The sequence below is a fragment of the Cervus canadensis genome, chromosome 1, assembly GCF_019320065.1.
Source record: "Cervus canadensis isolate Bull #8, Minnesota chromosome 1, ASM1932006v1, whole genome shotgun sequence".
NCBI lineage: Eukaryota > Metazoa > Chordata > Mammalia > Artiodactyla > Cervidae > Cervus > Cervus canadensis.
Window position 1 is genome coordinate 32,568,584 of NC_057386.1, and position 23,917 is coordinate 32,592,500.

The 23,917-nt window shown below is 47.1% G+C and overlaps 2 protein-coding genes and 1 pseudogene across 3 annotated transcripts in view; 2 read left to right on the top strand and 1 right to left on the bottom strand.

Moving 5' to 3' along the window:
- Positions 1 to 3,256, bottom strand: part of NDEL1 (nudE neurodevelopment protein 1 like 1) — a 45,918-nt gene extending 42,662 nt beyond the window's left edge. Inside the window, exon 1 of the mRNA XM_043474482.1 lies at positions 3,193 to 3,256. The gene's annotated coding sequence lies outside the window, so the exon portion shown is untranslated. The remainder of the gene's footprint in view (positions 1 to 3,192) is intronic.
- A 1,419-nt stretch (positions 3,257 to 4,675) lies between these two features.
- On the top strand, positions 4,676 to 5,044 carry LOC122445405 (annotated as a pseudogene).
- A 9,731-nt stretch (positions 5,045 to 14,775) lies between these two features.
- RNF222 (ring finger protein 222) lies at positions 14,776 to 23,218 on the top strand. 2 transcript variants are annotated; one of them, XM_043474518.1, is made up of 3 exons: positions 14,776 to 14,932; positions 19,837 to 20,051; positions 20,599 to 23,218. In XM_043474518.1, exons 2-3 carry the CDS (start codon positions 20,048 to 20,050, stop codon positions 21,258 to 21,260), a joined length of 666 nt encoding a protein of 221 aa, XP_043330453.1. In that variant the 5' UTR covers positions 14,776 to 14,932; positions 19,837 to 20,047; the 3' UTR covers positions 21,261 to 23,218. The 2 variants fall into 2 exon arrangements, with proteins under 2 accessions (XP_043330453.1, XP_043330462.1); XM_043474527.1 differs by having other exon boundaries at positions 19,877 to 20,051.
- Positions 23,219 to 23,917: the final 699 nt, after the last annotated feature.

Genomic DNA, 23,917 nt, shown 5'->3' on the forward strand with positions numbered 1-23,917 from the left:
CCTTCCCCTAGTGACCCTCCAAGAATGCTGGCAGCAGCCTGCCGTCCAGGCAGGAGATCAAAGAATTTTCCTCAACAGAACCACATGACCTGGCCTGTCCACTTGATCACTCAGAGAGGTCCAACAGTCAACAAGCTCCCAACTCTCCCTATACACACACACACACAGGTCCAACAGTCAACAAGCCCCCAACTCCCGCCACACACACACCCACACACACACCCACACACACACACACACCCTCCAATCAGCTTCAAGTTCCCTGGTCATAAAAATAAACATTCAACTAGGAACCACCAAACACTCTCCCACGTGAAATAGCAAAATAACACAAAAGAAATTTAGGAGTAATGAATACAATACTGCGAGCAGAAATAAGCTGGAAAGATAAAGAACTTTAATAAATATCTTTAGAGAAATAAGGATATTATATGAATGTTAATTTCACCAAATATGTGATTAACCACATCAGGAAGATGGGGGAGCAATAATGTGGATCAGGTAAGAGTGCTGTGTCCTTACCTTTCATAATACAAAGTCAATAGATGATAACTAAAACAGAAAAAACTAGTCATACAGGCACTTTATTTGGAAATAGAAACAACTAAAATAATTGGAAATGTTGTGTGTGATAGGGAGAACTTGGAAGAGGGGAGATGCGGCACGGAATTGCTATTCTTCAGTGTAATCTTTGTAACTGCCTTAATAAAAGTGGATATGAAATTTAAAACAAATGGTATGACATTTATTAGAGGAATCTGGACAAATGAATTAAAACTGTGAATATATGCATAACCTTTTACCCAGCACTCAACTTGTTAAGGATTTATCCTAAGGAAATTATAGAAGTAATATGCAAAGTATTAGGCAAGTAATATGCAAAGATGTATGTTCAATGATGTTTCCTGCAGCATTGTTTTATCATCATGCCAATAAACTGGAAACAATCTAAACACCTAGGAGACTCATTTAATAAATCATAGTATATTCAAGCACTGGAATACTACACAGCTGTTAGGAAGGACAAGGAAGATTTTATAAATTCACATGAGATGATACTCAAGTGATACTAAGTGAAAAAAAGAGGGCTTCCCTGGTGGCTCAGTGGTAAAGAATCTGCCTGCCAGTGTAGGAGACGCAGGTTGAATCCCTGATCCGGAAAGATCTCACATGCTCCAGAGCAGCTAAGTCTGCACACAACAAATGTTGAGCCTATGCTCTAGAGCCGGGTAACCACGAACTATTGAAACCACACACCACAGCTACTGAAGCCCCCGTGCCCTAGAGCCCGTGCTCTGCAACAAGAGAAGCCACTGCAATGAGAATCCCAAGCACCACAAAGAAGAGTAGCCCCCACTTCCCAAAACTAGAGAAAAGCCCGCAGGCAGCAAAGACCCAGCACAGCCAATAAATAAAATAAGTTTAAAAATGGTTAGAGAACAGTAAATACAGTTTGACACAAGAAATATCGTTTTAGAGATCTAGTTAATTTCCAGAATATATAAAGAACTACTACAACTACTACAACTCAATAACAAAAATACCAAACTCGATTTAAAAATGGACAAAGACCTTGAACAGATATTTCTCCAAAGAAGTACACAGATGGCTAACAAGCACATGAAAAGGAGCTCTACATCACTAATCATCAGGGAAACACAAATCAAAACTATAATGAGATACCACACCCACTGGGAAAAGGAAAACCACCACCAGAAAACAAGTGTTGGTAAGGATATAGAGAAATTGGAACCCTTGTGCGTTGCTGGTAGGAATCCAAAATGGTACAGCCACTATGGAAAACATTCTGAAAGTTCCTCAAAAAAGTAAACACAGAATTACCATATGATCCAGCAAATCCATTTGTGAGTATACATGAAAAAGAATTAAAAGCAAGGACTCAAGTAGATACCTGTACACTCGTATTCACAGCAGCATTATTTATAATAACCAAAAGGTGGAAGCAATCCTGTCCATCAGCAGATGATATAAACAAAATGCAGTGTCTATAGACAATGCAATATTATTCAACCTTAAAAAAGGAGGGAAATTCTGACACCTGCTACAACATGCATGAACCTTGAAGGCAATATATGTGAAATAAGCCAGCCATCAAAGGACAAATACTGTATGGTTCCATTCGAGAGAGAGTACAGTGGTAGTTGCCAGAGACTGGGGTGGGGAAGACTAGGGAGATACTGTTTAATGAGTAAAGTTTCACTTGGAGAAGAAGAAAAAAAATCTGGAGATGGATCTTGGTGATAGATGCATGTCAACATGAATGTATTTAATGCCACTAAACTGTATGCTTAAAAGCAGTAATTTTTATTTTATGTATATTTGTTATTGTTCACTCAGTTGTGTCCAACTCTTTGTGACCCCATGGACTGCAGCACACCAGACTTCCCTGTCCCTCACCATCTCCCAGAGTTTGCCCAAGTTCATTTCCATTGAATTGGTGTATTTTACAATAAAAAAAAAATTTGCAATTTTTTAAGTAGAAATTTATATACCAGTGTCATTAATAATCTCTGGGGCTGGAATTATGTAAAAATTCTCCCTTTTTCTTTGTTTAGATTTTCACCAATTATCACTATCAGGAAAAATAAGGTATCTAGTTCCATTTAGAAAACGAAAGTAACCTCACACCCTGAGAATGCCATCTTACAGTTTACAAAACACTTTCACAATCATGGTCCTGCTTAAGCACCACCAACATCCCACAAAACAGAGACATTTTTGAACTGTGTAGACCAGAAAGGTTCAGAGGACAGTGAATTGCCCATCAATAAGACAAGGAGCCAGGACTTAATCACGAGCCCCAACTTGGTCAGTTCAGCAAACTTTCCAAGCATCACACCAGCTGTGTCAAAGTCAATCCCAGAGAAGCCTGTCAGAACTCAAGCAACTCTCTCTACAGCCTATAAAAATGTTACCTGGGCAGCTCAGGTAACACACAACCAAATCCAGGTGCTGAGATTTTAGGGGGGTAGAGGTCAAATGATGTGGTTTCAGGAAGCCACCCCTGGTACCACCCCTCACAGGGACATAACCAACTTCACAAACTGACCCCAGCTTCTGACAGTCCCCCAAAATGGACAGAAAGGGTCCACCAGGAGCCCCCCACTCTGGCCCTGATCTGGCCCAGACCTTATCCAAGCTGACCCCCTAATCCCCACCATCCCAGCATACCTGGTCCTGTGTCCCAGGCCTCACAGATCAGATCAACAGCAGCACAAAGTGGCCAGAGCTGAAGCAGCTGAAACAAAGTGGAAATCAACAGGAAGTGTGAGAATCACCTTGTGACAAAAGAGGCATGAAGACCGGAAGTGGGTTTGGGCCAGGAAGGCTGCGGCCAGCCTTCTAGAAGTGAGGCAACCTTGCAGCCCCACTGCTCAGCTGCTATTGGGCAAGACTTCAGGGTTGAGGAAGGAGAAAAGGAAACTCGAGCCCTAACTCTTTAGCCAGAACTTCAAGCTTCCCCTTTTCCACTCTCTGCAGATCTGTCTCCAGCCCTGTATTAGAGGGGAAAGGCGAGAAGGAGAGCTTTCCCACATTAAGGGTAGGAGATGCAGGATCCCTGTTGATTCAGTGGTAAGAATCCACCTGCTAACCTATGTTCGATCCCTGGTCCACGAACCAAGATGCCACATGCCCCGGAGCAACTAAGCCCATGCTCCAAAACTACTGAGCTGAAACACTAGCGCTCTAGAGCCCCTGCTCCATAACGAGAAGCCACTACAAAGAAGCACGTGGAGCACAAGAGAGTAGCCCCCTGCCCACAGCTAGAGAAAGCCCATGTGCAGCAACAAAGACCCAGTGCAGCCAAAAACAATCAATAAAGGTAGGGCTTCTCCAGTGGCTCACTGGGTAAAGAAGCCACCTGCAATGCAGAAGACACAGGAGACTCAGGTTCAATCCCTGAGTTGGGACGATCCCCTGGAGGAGGGTATGGCAACCCATGTATTCTTGCCTGGAAAATTCCATGAACAGAGGAGCATCGCGGGCTACAGTCCATGGGGTCACAAAAGAGCCAGACACGAGTGCGCAACTGAGCACACAGGAGATGCCCAGAACCTGGCAAAGCACAAATGTGGCACTTCAGAGAAACCACGGGAAGTCAGATAGCGGTAGCCTCTGACTTTCGGTGGCGAGACCTTGAAAGAGTTGCTGTGTGTCTCTGTCTCATCTTTGCAAAGTGAAATGGAGGTAACACCAGTACTGACCTCATGGCGTTGTGTGGGCTTAAATGAGATAACATGTGTAATTGGCTTCACATTCACCCAATTATTCCCTTCAGTGGTTGGTGGCATCCCCGCTCCTTTCTGCCTCTCTGAATCTGACCCACCCCTTAAGTCTTTGGCAGGTCAGGCCACCCTGGTCTGGAGTCACTTCTTGCCTTCACAGTGGCTGCAGGTCAAATGTGTCACTAAGTCCCACCGTGTAGGAGAAGCACCACCACGGTTAAGAACTACGACTGAGGCCCTTCACTGATAATTCCTTCCCATGGGGCTGTTTATCTCCCCAAGGTCACCCAGGGAGGGTAAGGGCTGCGTGGATTTGTCTCTGTTTCCCCAGGAGAATCTACCAGAGCACTGGAAGTTAGTCCGTAAATGTTCATGGACTTTTAAGATGCTATGAAGGTTTCAGACTGACCTCAGGGCAGCTCAGGTGCATGTTGCCTCCAGCCTACAGGAGGCTTATGCAGGATTTCAGTTGATGGTAAGAGGACTCACCTGTGGGTGTCAGTAGCGCACCATCTGAAAACATCTTGCAGTGCAATGCAGTTATATTTGGACCAGAAGGGACACTCTTTGAAGATGGTACTTTTAAACTAGTAATAGAATTTTCTTAAGAATATCCAAATAAAATGCTAACTGTTAGGTGTTTTCAGAATCGGTGGAGTCTGACCTTCTATCTTAACACCAATTTAGTCTCTGCTGGATGAACTGAATCCAATAGTCCAGCCAATAATCAGGCAGCACAGCTTTATCAGGAATACAAATGAGAAAATGAGAAAGGAGTTTTGGCCGTTGTTGAATAAGGCTGGAATGATTCATAATACACAAATGGTGTGTTAATCTTTTTCATCATTGTTGTAATTTACCTCTCAATAGAAAGGCTAACATATTTCAAGTGCCACAGGTTTTAAGGATTCTGCAGGGGGAAAAAAAGTCCTTCAATTTAGAACATACAAAAGCTTGTGTATCTTAATGAATGTACTTTTTGTTGCATGGTGTAAACTAAGTTATTGCTTACACAAAATTGTAATATATTCTATTTGTCTTTCTTTTCCCCAAGCATATAATGTTGGTGTGGAGCTTTCATGACAGAATAACATTTTGTACATCCGGACTTTTTTCAAATATTGAATGCCTTATTTTGGAATTTTTAGATTTTTTTAAATTGAAAGCACTTGAAGTTTTTAAATATATGAATATTACATGTAAAGCTGTTAAAATATGTATCTTCAGTGCAAAAAAAAAAAAAGATGCTATGGTAACACCAACCTATTTAAAGCATTCTGGTAAACTCCTGCACCTGGGCTGAGGTCGCCGTAGCAACAGTTTTGCAGGCTGTGGCAAAGCCTTGCAGGAAGGCAGGACCTGGGTGATCCTTGGCTCCTCTTAGCTCCTCTCACAATCCCTAAAAGCACTAAAGATGTGAAGTGGGGGCCGATGCCGAATGCTGTAGCTCAAGCTGCCTGGAAATCCTGCTTCCTGCCCTCATCTCTAGAAGGAAGCTTGGGTAGCTTGCAAAATACTTAAATCTCCCTCAAAAGCAGCCTAAGGTTTGCCACCCGATTGGGAGACCAGCCCTCCTCCTGACTTTCTGTCCTCAGCTCCCTGGTCCCCTTTTTTTCAGATGACAGATATCTTGATAGCTGAGATGACATCTTAAGGATCTCCCCTCACCTCTTTTTTTTTTTTAACATTTTTTTTAAATTTTGGCTGAATCGGGTCTTAGTTGCTGCACATGGGATCTTTCATTGTGGTGCAAGGATTCTCAGCTGTGGCTCACAGGCTTAGTTGCTCCATGGCATGTGGGATCTTAGTTCCCTGTTATTGAAGTCATTTAGTCATGTCAGACTCTTTGCGATGCCATGAACTGCAGCACGCCAGACTTCCTTGTCCTTCACCATCTCCTGGAGCTTGCTCAAACTCATGTCCATTGAGTCAGTGATGCCATCCAGCCATCTTGTCCCCTTCTCCTCTTGCCTTCAATCTTTCCCAGCATCTGGGTCTTTTCCAGTGAGTCAGCTCTTCACATCAGGTGGCCAAAGTATTGAAGCTTCAGCTTCAGCATCAGTCCTTCCAATGAATATTCAGGATTGGTTTCCTTTAGGATGTATTGGTTGGATCTCCTTGCTGTCCAAGGGACTCTCAAGAGTCTTCTCCAACACCACAGTTCAAAAGCACCATTTCTTCAGCGTTCAGCCTTCTTTATGTTCCAACTCTCACATCCATACATGACTACTGGCAAAACCATAGGATTGACTAGATAGACCTTTGTTGGCAAAGTAATGTCTGCTTTTTAATATGCTGTCTAGATTTGTCATAGCTTTTCTTCCAAGGAGCAAGCGTCTTTTAATTTAGTAGCTGCAGTCACCATCTGCAGTGATTTTGGAGCCCAAGAAAATAAAGTCTGTCACTGTTTCCACTGTTTCCCCATCTACTTGCCATGAAGTGATAGTTCCTTAACCAAGGATCAAACCCTGTTCCCTAGCATTGCAAGGATTCTTAACCACTGGACTAGCAGGGAAGTCCTTGCCCCTTACCTCTTGCTCCCTCCAACTTACCACCCCACCAAGTCTGCCCACCTCCACATTTCTTTTCGTATACCCCAGGCCTTGTTGAGGCTTACTGGGTGCCAGGCTCTGTGCTCAGTGTGTTTTGTTTTGGACGCAATGCACGGTTCATGGAATCTTACTTCTCCCAACAGGGATCGAACCCATACCCTCTGCAGTGGAATCGGTGTGTCCTGACCACTGACCAGAGAATCCTGTGTGCTAAGTGATTTATGTATAATATCCTGCTTTAACCCTCAAATAACTCTCTAAGTAAAGGCTGTTGCTATTCCCATTTTACAGATGAGGAAACTGAGCCCCAAAGAGGTCACACAACTGGCCCAACCTTAACCTGCAGGCATTTCAGTGGGATTTTATTCCAGGAAGCTATAAACTCTCCCACCTTCAGGTCTCACAGAGAAGGGAGTTTTGTAGTTAGCCTGTTCAAAGTTTTGGAACTACTGAGCCTGAGTCATCACCAGAGGGCTGATTAGAAATGCAGAGCCTCAGGCCCCACCCCAGTCCCACTGAATTAGGATTTGCATTTTCACAAGAGAACCAGGTGATTGGTTTGCTCATCAAGATTTGAGCCTTGGTCTAAATTGAATTGAATGGGTTGCGCAAGACACGGACCCACAAGCAAAGTAAGCATAGACAAAGAACCCCGCAGGGCTCTAGATCTTGGGGGGTTTGCCTCTAGAGAAAGAACAGAGACAAAAATTTAGGGCTCTGGGCCTCCCTCGCCTCAGTTTGCGCTTTCTAGGTCCTCAAGCAAAATCTCAGTTTCGGAAGTTGAGAGAGCAATCGGATGGCTTTAGAGCGCCACCTTCTGGTCATGCTAAGCTATGCATCAAACGTTTCTGCTCCAGGCATCCCATCCCAGAGCAGCAGCTACTTGTCTGCAGGGACTACACCTTCTCTTGGGGACTTCCGTAGTTTTCCCCAGCAGTTTATTTCTCTTCCTCTTTACCCTTCAACACTCGCCATTCGTTATTTTTATCACTGATTCAGATAACTCCTTGCTGTCTAAATGACAGCAATGCAGCACTTCATGTTTGCTTAATCCCTTGACCTCAATTCAGTTCAGCTCATCAGGGGTGCAATGCCTAAGACTTGACCATTTCTGTTTTCAATAATATCAAAGCAAGTGGAGAAACCAAGACCTTAGAGTTACAAACAAGGCATAAAGATTTAAAACTGATCTGTATAAGAAAGAATTCACATGGACATTCACATGGACATATTTCTATTTACCTATGTTTATATCTATCTAAAATCAATCACAGAAGGAAAACATCTAAATAGAGTATTATGCAAAAGATATAAGTAAGCTCATAATGGAAGAAATACCATTAGTCAAAGACATTTTTAAGAAATGTCCCTATTTTAAAACTTTCTTACCTTCTTTTGAATTAGATTTTTAAAATTATTGCTTTTTCCTTTATCCTAATTATACTTTTATTATTATTTTTAGTGCTTTATTATCATTTTAATGGTTATCAAGCAGTCCCACTCCCAGAAAAATGCAAGAATATTACAATTTAACTCCATTTATCCTCTTCCTGCTTTCTATTTTCATCAAGTATTTTAATTTTTATGAATTTTTAAACTCTAAAGATATTTTTATTTAATGCATTCAATATTCATGTATTTTCCCCACTCATTTACCTCCTGTCACTCATTCATTCTTGTATGATTCTGCTTCCACGGGTATCATTTTCATTCTGCCTAAAAAACGTCCTCTACCCCCAATAAAAATTAAAAATAAAAAAAGAACATTATTTAGTAGTTTTATTTATTTAGGGACTTTTAGTGACGCTCTTTCAGCAGTAAATTCTGTTTTCATTTGTAAACTTCTTTGTTCCACCTTCATTTTTTATTTTTTTTGGCCAAGCCACCCTGCATGTAGGATCTTAGTTTCCTTGAACAGGGATCAAACCCCGCCCCCTGCATTGGGAAGTGCAGTCTTAACCACTGGACTACCAGGGAAGTCCCTCCACCTACATTTTTTAAGAATATTTTTCTCTGAATAAAATTCTAGACTGGCAGCTATTTTCTTTCATTCCTTAAAAGATTATAACATGTATTCTTGACATGCGCCCTCTCTTGGATTGCATCATTTCTCTTGAAAATGAGATGTATTATTTTGCTTCTCTGAAGGTAATGTGTCTTTTCTTCTCAGACAATTTTTCAAAATTATCTTTGATTTTGGTTTTCAGAAATTTTACTACAGTGTGGTCAGGTAGGGGTTTTTTTTTGGGGGGGTGGTATTTATTTTGCTGGAGATTTGTAGAGTTTCTTGAATCTGTGGTTTAATGTCTTTCACTAATACTGTAAAATTTGTGATCCATAACTCTTCATCTTTTGCTTCTGAACAAGTCACTCTCCTTAAATGAGTCCAATTAAATGTATTTAGACCTTTACATCACATTCCATATTCTCTTATGCTCTTTTCTGTACTTTCCATCTTTCCTCCTACCCCCACCCCAGTCCTATCCTTCAGACTGAGTATTTTCTGCCCATTTAACTTTCAGTTTGCTAATCCTGTCTTCTGTTATATCTAACCTGGGAATTCCCTGGCAGTCCAGTGGTTGGGATTCAGCGCTTTCACTGCTGTGACACATATTCAATCCCTGGTCGGGGAACTAAGATCCCACAAGCCACACGGTGTGGCCAAAAAATAATCAACAACAACAACAACAATAATAGTAACCTGTTGTTAAACCCATCTATAGAGTTGTGGGTTTTTTTAAGGCATTGTATTTTTCAATTCTAGAATTTCCACTTGGTTCTTTTTAAAAAATTGTTTCTAGTTCTCCATCTACTTTCTTGAATGTATTGGGGAGAGTGGGGTAAAGACCAATTTATAATAATACCCAGGCATGGTGAATGAGACAAGAGGCAATTTCATATGCTACTGGAGGAAGTTTAAATTGGCACAGTTTATGAAAGGGAATTTGACAATTTTTACCATGTCTTTGAAATATTATACTTCACTTCTCAATTCCATTTCTAATAATTATTTAAAGTGTGAAACAGAAGAAAGGAAAACTCTTTTTTTGTTTTTTGGGGGGTTTTTTGGTTGGCCTGTAAGGCCTCAGCAGCAAAAACTCAGGTCCTAACCTTTGGACTGCCAGGGAATTCCCAGGAAACCTCATTTAAAATGAAGCTGAGGGACTTCCCTGGTGGTCCAGTGGTTAAGACTCCCCACTTCCACTACAAGGCATGGGTTGGATCCCTGATCAGGGAACCAAGATCCTACATGCCCTGTGGTGTGGCCAAAAGCTATTAAATTAATTAATTTGATTAAATGAAGCTGGGTGGCCAGAAGGGAGAGCTCTCACATGCTACCACTCCACATCAATTACAGACCCCAATAGGAAGCATTTTCCTCACCCAGCAACCAGCCCAGCCAATGGGAAGTGCCCACCAGCCTGAACTCTGCTTTTCCCCCAATAAGACTTTCTTAAATTAACCCCTCCCAACTGCCTCCTTTTGCTCTACAAAGTAATATTCCTCTCATTCGTCAGACCTGCCTATGACTTTTGCTATAGCTTTCTTGCCCCAAATTGCAATTTCTCTACTATTCTGGGGAAGAAAAAAAAACTTTTTTTTGCTAGCAATATAACTGGCTGTTTATTTTTAGGTTTGACAAAGGAAATAAAACCAAGATTTTGCAATTTAAAAAAACCACTTATTACAGAAAATTTTATAATAGGGGAAAATTGGAAACTTAAATATCAATCGATAGATACATTAATTAAATAAATGACTATATCATCAACTCAATGGACATGAGTTTGAGCAAACTCTAAGAAATAGTGAAGGACAGGGAAGCCTGGTATGCAGCAGTCCATGGGGTCAAAAAGAGTCAGATACAATTCAGCAACTGAACAACAACAATCCATTAAAAATAAGGGTGTAAAAGAAAATACAGTTTTCAGGTGCTGAAAAAATCAGGTCCTAAAAGTGTTTATTCAGTGTGATTTCACTTATTCTAAAATCATTACATGCTATAATTATACATAATATATAATAATTTTAAACATAGGTACATATATATTAAATATATATGAGCTGAAAGAATAAACATCAAAATATAATATTTATCTGTAGAGGTGGCATAAAGCTGATGTTTTTCATGTGTGCTTTTATGAAATTTCCACTTTTTTTCAACACTAAGCGCTATTTTGATACAAAAAAAAATTTTTTTTTTTTTTCCTCTCCTGATCCCTGATTTTTTTCCTCTCTGACCCTGGCCTTACCTGTCTCAAGCACTGAGGACGCTCAGCTGTCAGGGAGGCATTCAGCTCCGGATGAAGAGTGAAGGCTGAGAAAATCCTCCAACAAAGGGCTGATCTCAAACAGTCTTCCTCCTGCAGCTGCCACCACCCCCAGGAAGTGCGGAGAAGTTTCCCTTCCACGAACCGCCCGGCGAACAAATCTCCGAGCTTCCCCGCTCTTTAGCTTCCCTTCCCCCACCTGTCCCAGAGCATCTCTGCCCCTGCGGTCGGCGCTTTACGACGGTGCAGGGAATGGGGCGGGGGCGCACGCGGCCCAGGTGAGTTAGCTGCAGGACGCAGTCCACGCCGGCTCCTACGCGACTGGGACGTGACTCAGCCTTCCTGCTCGCCCGGTGCCCCACCCCTGCTCCCTTCGGCCTCCTCCCGCAGCCCGCAGCACCCTCGAGTCACCGTCGGTCCTTGCCAGTTTCATCCTCAAGTCCAAGCTAGTTCCACCCCTGCTCCCTTCGGCCTCCTCCCGCAGCCCGCAGCACCCTCAAGTCACCGTCGGTTCTTGCCAGTTTCATCCTCAAGTCCAAGCTAGTCTTCTCCTTTGTGCAGGATTCCTTTGGTTGATCCCACTCTGTGGCTTCCCGGCCAGTGGGCTCTCAAGAACTGAAACCAGCCTTGGGCTCAGCCTTCAAGAGTCATGAAGTGGACTCTAGCTCCGAGACCATCCTGAGCCTCTGTAGCTCCCAGGGTCGTCATCCCCATTCATACGTTGCAGATCAGGGTGTGCAAAGGTCGGTGCACATCTCAGATCAGTGTGTTCAGAGGTCTGTGCATGCCACCACTTCCAGTAGTACCCAAGTGAATCTTTTTTTGTTTTGCTTAGTATGTATTCATATTGCTGTTTATTAAAAATATGATTAGAACATCAGACCTGTGATTTCACAGTATGGATGCTTAGAATGAGGTGAGAGTAAATATTTATGTTTAAAACATGGCTATTTGTTATTTTCATTTTTCTTTTAAGAAAAATCAACAGTTGTACATGCAATACTTTGATGTGGCAAAAATTACCATGACAAACCATTAGATTAAGTTTTCCCTGGGGGATTTCTTCTTTAAAAGCCTCAGATTCCATCATTTATCCCTCCTTCTTTCCTAGCCCATCTTCCCTCCCCTTCCCAGACTCACCTCCTGGAGAATCTGCCAGAGATCAGGCTTTTTCAAAGACAACATTGGTGTACAGTGGCTAAGTGAGGCTCTAACCCAGTGGTGGGCTCATCCTCCCATCTTCAGCCAGACCAGAAGTTCTCAATCTATTATGACTTGAGGGGGTGGGGAGAATTTTGGTGTGGATTCCAAAAGCCATTAGAATAGAAGGTAGGGGCTTCCCTGGTGGCTCAGTGGTAAAGAATCGGCCTGCCAATGCAGGAGATACTGGTTCGATCCCTGGTCCAGGAAGATCCCACATGCCATGGAGCTACTAAGCTCAAGCCGGTGCACCACAAGTATTGAACCTGTGCCCCAGAGCCTGTGCTCTGCAACGAGAGGAGCCACAGCAACAAGAAGCCCAAACACGGCAAATAGAGCAGCCCCCGCTCTGTGCAAAAAGCCCAGGCAGCAAGGAAGACCCACTAAATATATAAACCTATTTTAAAAAAAGAATAGAAGGTAGAATGACTTCACTACCTAAACTTCACACGCTCGTGTTGCAGGCACACACACACACCCCTCATGCACATAAGCTAGGCTTGAGAAGTTGGATTTATTCATTTCACAAACACTGACTTATTAAACACTATTGACAGGCACAAGACCCTGTACTACAGTCAACAGAGATGAGTTAGGAACCCCTCCTTCAAGGTCTTAAAAGATAAAGATGCCAGTGGGGAAGTGATGAGGAAGAAAGGCATTGCAGCCAGGAAAAAAAAAAAAAAAAATCACACAGCCCCAGAAGCCCAAGGCCTCAAGGGATCTGAACTAGAAGCCAGCACTGCGGCCATGCTGTGTGGCTTGAGATGGCCCAGGGCAAGGGGGCTGTCCTGAAACCCTGTGGGAAAGGCAGTGTGGGCCTCATGTGCGGACTGAGGAGGGTAGGCCTTGTACCGAGGGCAGTGGGGAGCCATGGAAGTCTTTAGAGGGAGGAAATGGATGAGGAGGACCACCTGTGAAGATGCTCAGCTGCCGCAGTGTAGGTTGGACAGAGGGGGCTGAGGGCCAAGGCAGGGGCGGTGGGGGGGAGTTGGGAATGAAAGCAGCCCCTGTCCACCTCAAGCCGGGTGCCCTGGCAGGGTCTGTTTTCTGCTCAAAGACCGCAGGTTTCCCCTGAGTACCAGCAGCCCCAGGCTATGTAAGAATGGAAGGAGAGCCAGGGGGTCAGCCATAGAGAACAGGTAAGACTGAGATTTCAGAGGTGTGGGCAGCCTGGCGGAAGCGGGGTGAGTCCAGGAAACTCACAGGGGCAGGAATGAACTGAAACCCCCAGACAGCCCCTGAGCTGCCTGGAGCCAAGCAGGGCAGCCTGCCATGGGCTGAGCAGACACTTGATTTGCATGACCCTGATGATTATTGATGCTGGACATCTTTTTGTGTGCCTGTTGGCCAACTTGCATTTCTTCTTCGGAAAAATGTTCAGTTCTTCTGCCCATTTTCTAATCGGGTTTTGTGTGTGTGTGTGTGATGTTGGGTTGTATGAGCTGTTTATATATGTTGCATATTAATCCCTTATCAGTCATAGCATTTGCAAATATTTCTTCCCATTTTGTAGGTTCAGGCACATTATTTGTATCCATTTATTTAATCATCACCACCATCCTATAGAGTAGGTAATATAATCTCTTTTTTTTCTTGGCCTCATGGCACAGCTTGTGACATCTTAGTTCCCCCACCAAGGACTGAAAATGGGCCCTTGGCAGTGACAGCCCAGAGTCCTAACCACTGGACAGCCAGGGAAGACCCCAGTCTGCATTTCAAGGCAGATTCTTAACCACTGTACCACCAAGGAAGTCCCTTATTCCCTTATACTCCTGCCTTATTCTTGACTATTTTTTTTCTGATCATGAAAGAAATATACATTTAAGGATCACAGGAATGTATGAGTCAGAAAGTTTCTCTAGTGATAACCACTAACAAGTTGGATGTGTCTACTTCCAGATTTTTCCTCTATAAAAATGATCATATATTATCATTTCCATAAATAGAGTCACACAGACTGTTCTGAAACTTACTTCTATTTCACGTGGTATCAGGGACGGTTCTCCTTTATTGGCTTTATTCTGCCTCCTTCTTTATTCCTGTGGTGTTTGATCTTTGGAGCTCTGAGCCCCTCTGAGTGTGAAATGAAGGACAAGTGTATATAAGCACATCACCCAAATATCTGTGTATGACTCTGGGTGGCAAAGAGTTACTGAGGTTGATCTGAGCCCTTCACCCTGTCATGGCAGGGGAGCAGGAAGCAACGAGAGGATCACCAAAATGAACTCTGGAGGCTGAAGGACTATGACTTTCTCATTATTGGAGGGAGGTGGAGACTCATCTCTGGGGATGGGTCCTGGGTCACTGCCCCCACACTGAGACCCTCTGCTTGTCTCCAGTGCCCATCCCTGGACTCCTCCTTGGGCGGGGGAACCCTCCTCTCTGAGCATCTTCATCAAGATCACCTGACTCCAACAGGGGCCAACCCCTTGGGCAACGCCAAAGCCTCCTGGCCTCAAACGGGTTGGGCAACATTCACTTCCAGGCGCTGGCCTCCAGACCTGCTCAGTCATTAGCAAATGCCTCCGCGGCGGCGGCTGTCACAGTAACAGCAGCAGGAGGACGTGCCGCCCGCCCAGCGCTTCTGGGTGGCTCAGATCTGCTCTGTGGAGGCCCGCGGGCGGAGAGGCAGATGCTGCTAGCCCTGGTCCCAGCCAAAGTGAGTCTGGGGGCCGGGCTGGGGGCGGGGAAGGAGCTTGGTGGAGTTCTGCACTGATGCAGTTTGTGTGTGTGTGTGTGTGTGTGTGTGTGTGTGAGCTGAAGTTACAAAGCCTTGGGAATTGTGTGTGTGTGTGAGCTGAAGTTACAAAGCCTTGGGAATCCAGGACGGAAGGAGCTTGGCGGAGTTCTGCACTGATGCAGTGTGTGTGTGTGTGTGTGTGTGTGTGTGTGTGAGCTGAAGTTACAAAGCCTTGGGAATTGTGTGTGTGTGTGAGCTGAAGTTACAAAGCCTTGGGAATCCAGGACGGAAGGAGCTTGGCGGAGTTCTGCACTGATGCAGTGTGTGTGTGTGTGTGTGTGTGTGTGTGTGTGAGCTGAAGTTACAAAGCCTTGGGAATTGTGTGTGTGTGTGAGCTGAAGTTACAAAGCCTTGGGAATCCAGGACGGAAGGAGCTTGGCGGAGTTCTGCACTGATGCAGTGTGTGTGTGTGTGTGTGTGTGTGTGTGTGTGAGCTGAAGTTACAAAGCCTTGGGAATTGTGTGTGTGTGTATGAGCTGAAGTTACAAAGCCTTGGGAATCCAGGACGGAAACCTAGGTGCCCACAAGTGTCACCCCACCTCATAGACTCACTGTGTGTGTGTGTGTGTGTGTGTGTGTGTGTGTGTGTGAACTGAAGTTACAAAGCCTTGGGAATTGTGTGTGTGTGTGAGCTGAAGTTACAAAACCTTGGGAATCCAGGACAGAAACCTAGGTGCCCACAAGTGTCACCCCACCTCATAGACTCACTGTGTGTGTGTGTGTGTGTGTGTGTGTGTGTGTGTGTGTGTGTGTGAGCTGAAGTTACAAAGCCTTGGGAATTGTGTGTGTGTGTGAGCTGAAGTTACAAAGCCTTGGGAATCCAGGACGGAAACCTAGGTGCCCACAAGTGTCACCCCACCTCATAGACTCACTGTCCGAAGGTGGGGAGGTGGGGGTCACCTGGGCTGGTGACACCCCCCACCAGTCCTCGAGATGGGTGGGCTGCTGCTGTGGGTGAAGCCAGGTACTGGGGCTTCATGAGGTCGGCTCCCCTCGCGCCGGCCCTCCCCTCCCCCTGCCTCTCTCATAGCTGGAGGGGCAGCTCCAGTTACAGTCACTTTCAGGAGGGAAGTTTGGGGGCGATCACTTTTCCATACAGGTTTCCCCATCACTCTTTAAAAAAAAAAACTTCATTGAGGTGTGATTGACATCCAACAAGATGTACACATTTAACATATACAGCTGGATTCTGGAGTTTTCAGGGGGCATTTTCGACCTTGGTTGTTTGTTACATCAGTGTTTCTGTAGCGGCGTAAGGGCTGGGACCTCCTAGTAATGCTATCTTGCTCTCAAGTCTTCACCTACTCCTTCACTCGAGGTCTGGAATGCCCTCCGTGGATGCACATTCTCGGTGGAGGGGGTGGTTCACAGTATGGCCTGTGTAGCCAGGCTGACCTGGCCTTGAATCCTGGATCTGCCCTGGACTTTTTTTTTTTTAATTCCCATTATATACTGTTTATTCTTTCTTTTTTTAAAAAGAAATATTTATTTGGCTTCGTTGGGTCTTAGCTACAGCATGAGGGATCTAGTTCCCTGAGCAGGGGTTGAACCCAGCCCCCCTGCCTTGGGAGCTCGGAGTCCTAGCCACTAGACCACTAGGGAAGTCCCAGAAGCCTGGCTTTGAACAAAGTGACTTAAGCCTTGGTTCCCTGGTCTGTAAAACAGAGATAATATCTACCTCCTGGAGCTGTTGATGATGAAATGAGGAAGGGATGCAGAAAGCCAAGCACATAATTAGTGTTCAATAAATAGCCGCTGTTGTAATTATTTATTATTAGCTCAACACTGGTCTCACCTCACCTAGGAAGACCTTCCAGCCCTCCTCTCCCCAAAATTTCCTGAAGCACCAACGGGGATGCCTTTGGATATAATGTCTTCCCTTTCATTTAGCTAGTCTGTGCCCCAATCAGAGTGTGTTCCTCAGATTTCTTCTGCTGCCCTCTCCCCAGCACCTGAGACAAAGTCAGGTTTGGAAGAAGAACTCAAGGATGGAGAATGAAATGGTATGAAGAGAAAGGGAGGGATTGAGCATGGAAGGCGAGAAGGTAGGGATGGAGGACGGGTGGCCTTGCCCAGACATGAAGGACAAGGCTCTCCCAAAGCACAGGGTGGGAAGGGACTGCACAGCAGGCCATCAGCAGGGATCTGGGATGTCATCTGCATCCCCCGCGTCCTAATTTTTCTCAAACTCAGTTCTCTCTGCTCCCCTGCTCAACCCAAAGAGGACAGTGCTTCCTGCCGCAGTTAACATCTACTCACCCAATCTATCAACTGATTCAAATATTTTCTACACTGTCTAGGAAATCAATGAATATCTCCCCCCTCCCATCTGCCTCTCCAACCCCTCCCCAAGGTGACCTCAGACAAGTCACTTCCGTTCTCTGGACTCGGGTCTTTTCATCTATAACACTCGATTTTACTAGATGACCTCCAACATCCTTTCCCCTCCAGCATTCTCGAATCTATTTGCTCTGTTATCTTGTCTATCTTGATACCTCACTTCCTCAGTTATCCAAACAACTTAGGGTATTGATCATCATTCCTCCTTTAAAAAAAAAAAAATTCTCTTCAAGAAATTTATAAATGTCCACTAGACTCTAAAAGCTTCATGAAGGATATTTCTCCCCCATGCCACGCTTGCATGATCTCAGTTCCCTGATCAGCAATCAAACCCACGGCAATGAGAGCCCGGAATTCAATCCTAACCACCAGGGAACACCCTTGAAGGGTTTTCTTAATCACTGCTTATTTCCAATGTCCGGCTCAGTACCTAGCCTGCAGCAACACTCAATAAATAACTGTTGAATAACTGGATACACGAATGGATGGATGGATGGATGGGTGGACTGACGGAATTGCCACCATACGCCCCTGGGGAGTTATGAAACGCAGGGGGCCATGTTAGCAGTTGGTCAGCTTAAGAAAATCAAGGTCATCCCGATAAAAACCTCAGTTTAGACAGCTGCAAGTATGTTATGAAACAAAAATGTCTGTGACACCGGAACTACCAACTTAATAACCTACCGCCCCTCACTTACCCACTCCTTTGTCATCTTTTCTGGTTGTTATTCTGATTCCAGAGGAGCTGCCCTTGGTCAGGGGCGTGAGTGTTTTTAGTCATCTACATGATAAGAAACATCTGGGGAGGAGAGGGAAGGCAAGTGCTAGGAGGAGAAAGGACTGAGCCTGACTGACAACATCCAGTGCCAAAGAAATGATGCTTTAGCATTGTGGTGTTGGAGAAGACACTTGAGAGTCCCTTGGACTGCAAGGAGATCCAACCAGTCCATCCTAAAGGAGATCAACTCTGAGTATTCACCAGAAGAACTGATGCTGAAGCTGAAGCTCCAATATTTGGCCACCTGATGTGAAGAGCTGACTCACTGGAAAAAGACCCTGATGCTAGGAAAGATTCAGGGCAGGAAAAGGGGGCAACAGAGAATGAGATGGTTGGATGGCATCACTGATTCAACGGGCATGAGTCTGCCATGCATAGTGAAGGACAGGGAAGCCTGGTGTGTTGCAGTCCATAGAGTTGCAAAGAGTTGGACACTTCTTAGTGACTGAACAACATCAGTCATTTATTGAGTATTTACTATATGCCAGACTTTTCATTCATGGCAGCTCACTTAACACTCTGGACAACTCTGAGAAGAAGCCAGTACTATTATCATCAACCCCACCTGAGAGATGGGAAACTGAGGCTCAGATAGGTTATGCAGACAATAGTGGGCATATCAAGGATTTGAAGCCAGCTTCAGGGTCTGAGTACTTGCACCCCCTCCCCTGGCCTGGAGGCCACACTGACCACCTCGGAGATTGAGATTTGAAAACACCTGCAAAGGCTTTGGTGCTGCCACCAGGGCCCCCGGTCCCCTACCCCTACCTCTACATATTTTTGCTCTTTGTTGGTTATGGGGTATTTTCAACTTGGCAAAATGGGCTTGGAACCAAGCTAAGAGGAAAGAGAGCGTCCAAAAGATCTGTGATTGAACCAATTCTCGTCTGTCCTCTCCCATTAACTAGTTTTGTTCCCACTATGTCATTTCTTAGTGGCTCAGCAGGAAAGAATCCGCCTGCAATGCAGGAGACATGGGTTCAATCCCTGGGTCGGGAAGATCCCCTGGAGAAGGAAATGGCAACCCACTCCAGTATTCTTGCCTGGGAGATCCCATGGACAGAGGAGCCCGGCAAGCTACAGTCTATGGGGTCACAAAAGTCAGACACGACTGAGGGACTAAACAATAGCGACAATGTCATCTCTTGGGTTTGGGGACTCCCACACACCATTCTAGCTCTCAGTGTCCAGGGGGGTTTTGATGGAAGAACATATCGCATCAGCAACCCCTCAGAAGGACGATGTGATCACGTGACCATTTGCTCACAGTCCTTCTAAAGAGGCTGTTCTAGGACTTCACTGGCGATCCAGTGGTTAAGATTCCATACTCCCAGTGCAGGGACATGGGTTCCACCCCTGGCCAGGGAAGTAAGATCCCACACGCTGCCTGGTGAGGCCAATAAATAGATAAATAAATAAACAGGCTGTTGGAAATGAACTTAGATGACACGGCTGCGATACTGGGAATGCGTGGAGGAATGAGAACACTGGCCCTGCGTCACACACCCAAACAGGGGCTCCCTGTCAAATCATCACCTTGGGGAACTGCACTTAATCCAACAACACTGCTACTGCTGAGAGCATCCTTGGAGCCTCTCTTTAGCTCTCAGATAACATCTGAAACCCACCCGTCACTTCATGGTGACTCTGTCTCTTTGATTTAAAATAATCTCATGCCCCTTGGGCATTCATTTGCTCTTACCAGACTGGGCGCTGGGTGACCTTTGGCCGTTTCCAAATACCAGACGTATCCTCGAAGGATGAAAACCTGCCTTCACAGAGGTTGATCGGAAGGTTCTCTCACAACCTTGGGCAGGCTGCCGAGAAGAATCTGAAGGATGACTGAGCTGTGGTGGGCGGAGGAAGGAGCCCACAGCTCCCTGACGTGACTGCACGGCTGGCCAGCCAGCATTTGGATGTGTAAGTTTTAAGTTTTATTCTCAAATCCCTCATTGCTTTCCAGCTGCGCTTAGCATAGAGGGATGGGAGCCAGGGGCTGAGGACAGTTGTATGGGTCAGCCAACCTGAGCAGGGAGATGGAGGGGCAGCAGAGGCTTGCCGGGAGAACAGTCACAATGGGCTCAACACACGGCCCCCACTGGAGCCTGGACTGGGCGGGGTGGGGGGAACCTCGGCTGAGCCACCTGCCTCCCCTGGGGAACGGGTGCTCCTGCCTCCACTGGGGGCTTGAGACCAGGGAGAGGGGAGGGGTGACCACAGGGGACACACATGTGGTGGTGAGGGATCAGGGGGCTACACCTTGGCCTCCGCCCACCTCCTTCCAGTCGGGGGTGGCTGGGATCTCTGCTTGTCAGTCCCCCAACTCCCCTTCCAGCAGTGCCCTCTCATCTCCTCCCCAGGGTCCTGGTGTGATTTGGGGAGGTCCCTGAGGAAGAGAGGCAGCAGGGAGGCAGGCAGGGGAACCAGGCCGGAAAAGGCACTGATGCTCAACCCTTCCCGCCCACAGCCAGGGCCCTGCCCTCCTGCTCGGCCATGTCTGAGGGCGAGAGCAAGGACAGCTCGGGCAGTGAGTGCCCCGTGTGCTACGAGAAGTTCCGAGAGCTGCAGGGCGCCAGCCGGACGCTGAGCTGCGGCCACGTGTTCTGCCATGACTGCCTGGTCAAGTACCTCCTATCCACGCGTGTGGACGGCCAAGTCCAGAGGACCATCGTCTGCCCCGTGTGCCGCTACGTCACCTTCCTCAGCAGAAAGAGCTCCCGCTGGCCCGCCAAGCTGGACAAGAGCTCCCAGATCCTGGCTGTGCCTGTGGGCCTGCCCCCCACACCACTGCCAGACGCCCTGGGCCACACCAACCCCCTGGACCTCTCCCAGCCCATCTGGAGATCGTCCCCGGGCCAGGGCGGCCAGCTGCCCTTGGACCCGCCGCCCAGCCTGCCCCGGGAGCCACAGATCTTCATCATCAGCCGCCATGGGATGCCCCTCGGGGAGCAGGACAGCGTCCTGCCACGGCGCAGTCTGGCAGAGCTCTCCGGGGCCTCCCCGGCGCCCAGCTCCACCCGGTCCTTCTGCTGCCGCTCCCGGGCCCTGCTGCTCATCACCCTCATCGCCGTGGTGGCTGTGGTGGCCGCCATCCTCCCCTGGGTGCTGCTGGTGAGAAAGCAGGCGTGAGCGGGGGCACCAGTCGGAGAGCCCCGCTGGAAGCTGCCCGCTCGCACAGCCAGGCTGGCCGTGGCCTGGGAGGAGCCCCAGTGCGGCCCTGGGCCAGCCGAGCCTCAGGGGCAGCCCGGGGCAGAGATGGGGTGTTAGGGTGCTAACTGGCGTCACCCGGCTCTTCGCTCCCAGCAGGGATCAGAAAGGACCAGGAGGCAGGACCTCTGAGGCAAGAGCTTGGGTGGGGCAGGGGAACTCTAAGCTGAGAAGGAAACTCCAGGTTCCAGGCCAGGGAGGAAGTGTGATGGACGCCCCTCCTCAGAAACCACAGCGGGGGTACACCTCAGCAAATACGCGTCCCTCCTCTAGGCTAGAACCCAGCGAGGCTGGGGGTGGGGTGGGTAGCTGCCTCACCTGTGGGTGTCCCCATCTGCCAGGTGACCTACCCAAGGCCAGGTAGGACTCCGACTGGGGGCACCTCCTGCTGGAGGGGGCCCACGAGTGAGACCCCTCCAGGTCAGAACTGTGGGCCAGGGTCCCCGGCATGCTCCCAGGAGCAGGCAGAAGGGATGGGGTGGCACAGGGACCAAGGCACGTGTATTCCCCAGAATCTCAGCACCATCCCCCCCCCGCCCCGTCCCTGACCCCCACAGTTGGGTGCGCGCCTTCCTACCCCTGGAACCACCAGTCTGGAAGGTCTTCCCTAAGGGAGAGGCTGAGCTCCGGGGCTGAGGCCCAGAATGCCTGGGAGAAGGGACAGGTAAGGGGAGCTGAGGCCATGTCGGGAATCAGGGTGACAGAGGTGGAGGCCAGCGGAATGGCCCACAGACAGAGCTAGAGGGCTCGCCAAGCCCCCCAGCCCGACAATGGCCCAGATTTTGAGTCCTGGGGTTTTCAAGGATGGCCTTCCAGGTGGGCAGTACCTGGTGGCTGGGACCTGAGTCAACTGAGAACTATGTGGGCACATGAGCCCCTGGGGGCTCCCACCTCCCGCCCAGCCTGTGACCAACCACTCATTAGAGGCCACACCAGCCAGGCCAGTTCCTGGGGTGGATTCCCAGGCTGGGCTGGGTGAGGAAGGGTGGGGAGGAAAACAGCTGTGCTTGGCAGGGAAGCTTCTATCTCAGTGAACACAGAACCCAGCTGCTATCAGCCGCTGGCCAAGGTCACGTCACCTGGGCACCCCACCTGAGCTGGGGTTCCTTGAGGAGGACACTAGAAAAGGCTCAGGTTGGGCCTTATCTGGGGAGTGAGCCATTTGGGAACAGCTATTTCCTGTTTATTGAGGCCCACAAGTCAATGGGCCATCATCTTAATTTTAGGGTTAAAAACAGCAAAAACCTCAAGCTCTCTTGAATGGGTGGTTTCTCGCAGCCCAGCTGTTCCAGCAGCCATGCCCTCCACAACACACGCCTCTCTCGGCGGAGCTGCTACACGTGGGGAAAGACATAGAGCACTGCCTCTTGTTGCTGTTTGGTGGCTCAGTCATGTCCAACTCTTTTGCAACCCCCATGGACTGTAGCCCACCAGTCTCCTCTGTCCGTGGGATTCTCCAAGCAAGAATATTGGAGTGGGTTGCCATTTGCTTCTCCAGGGAGTCTTCCTGACCCAGGGATCGAACCTGAATCTAGTGTTGGCAGGAAGACTCTTTACCACTGAGCCATCTGGGAAGCCCACCCCGCCGCTCACCTAGTTCCTAAAAGCCCGTCTGTAATGTGGTCATTTGGGGACCATTAGGGGAGGGGGTCCACACTGCAGGAGGTGTCAGGGCACAGGGAGAGTTGATCTAAAGCACCTCTGGGCTTCCTTCTGGTATTTTCAAGTCAAGAGAACACAGGTGCTACTGGGCGAAGTACAGGTGAATTCATGGGGAAAATATTTATTACAGGAAATAAAATGTTAAATTTACAAAGACTCTAGTGAATCCGTTTTAATCACAGCCAGGCTGCTTTTAACAGTGTCATGAATTTCTGGGGACCTGATTTTAAGTCTTTGCAGACTCTATTGTGTTTGCCGAAAAGTTAATTGCAAAATACCTCTAATGTTTCCATACTGTTCAGCGGTGACTTATAGATGGAACTTCTTTCATTTTCAAAGAATGTCAAAAGCTGTGTTTTTTTTTTTAAATAAAGGTCTATATTTTCTCAAAAATTTAAGACAAATTGCAAATACACGTGGAAAGTGCTGAGCTTGGACTTCTAGGATTGTTCATTTTAGATGAAAAAAAATGGTCCAAAAACTCAGATTTGAACGGCTCTTAAACATTTACTCAGCCACATTTGTGAAAAGAATGCAAATTATAATTCTGCTTGGCATCTCAATTTTCACCTACTCAATTGTCAAACCCTAAAAGTTTCAAAACCCACTCTGCTGCCAAAGCTGAGGGACAGAGGTGAGGCTAGCATGCTTGTGTGTGTGCGTGCTCAGTCGTGTCTGACTCTTTGCGATCCTGGTAGCCCACCAGGCTCCTCTGTCCATGGAATTTTCCAGGCAAGAATACTGGAGTGGGTTGTCATTTCCTACTTCAGGGGATCTTCCCCACCCAGGGATCAAACCTGTGTCTCCCACATTGGCAGGCAGATTCTTTACCACTGTGCCACTTGGGAAGCCCAGGTGGAGTCAGTGGGAAGATATATTGATAAAACCCCTAGGAAGGAAACTTCCCTGGTGGTTCA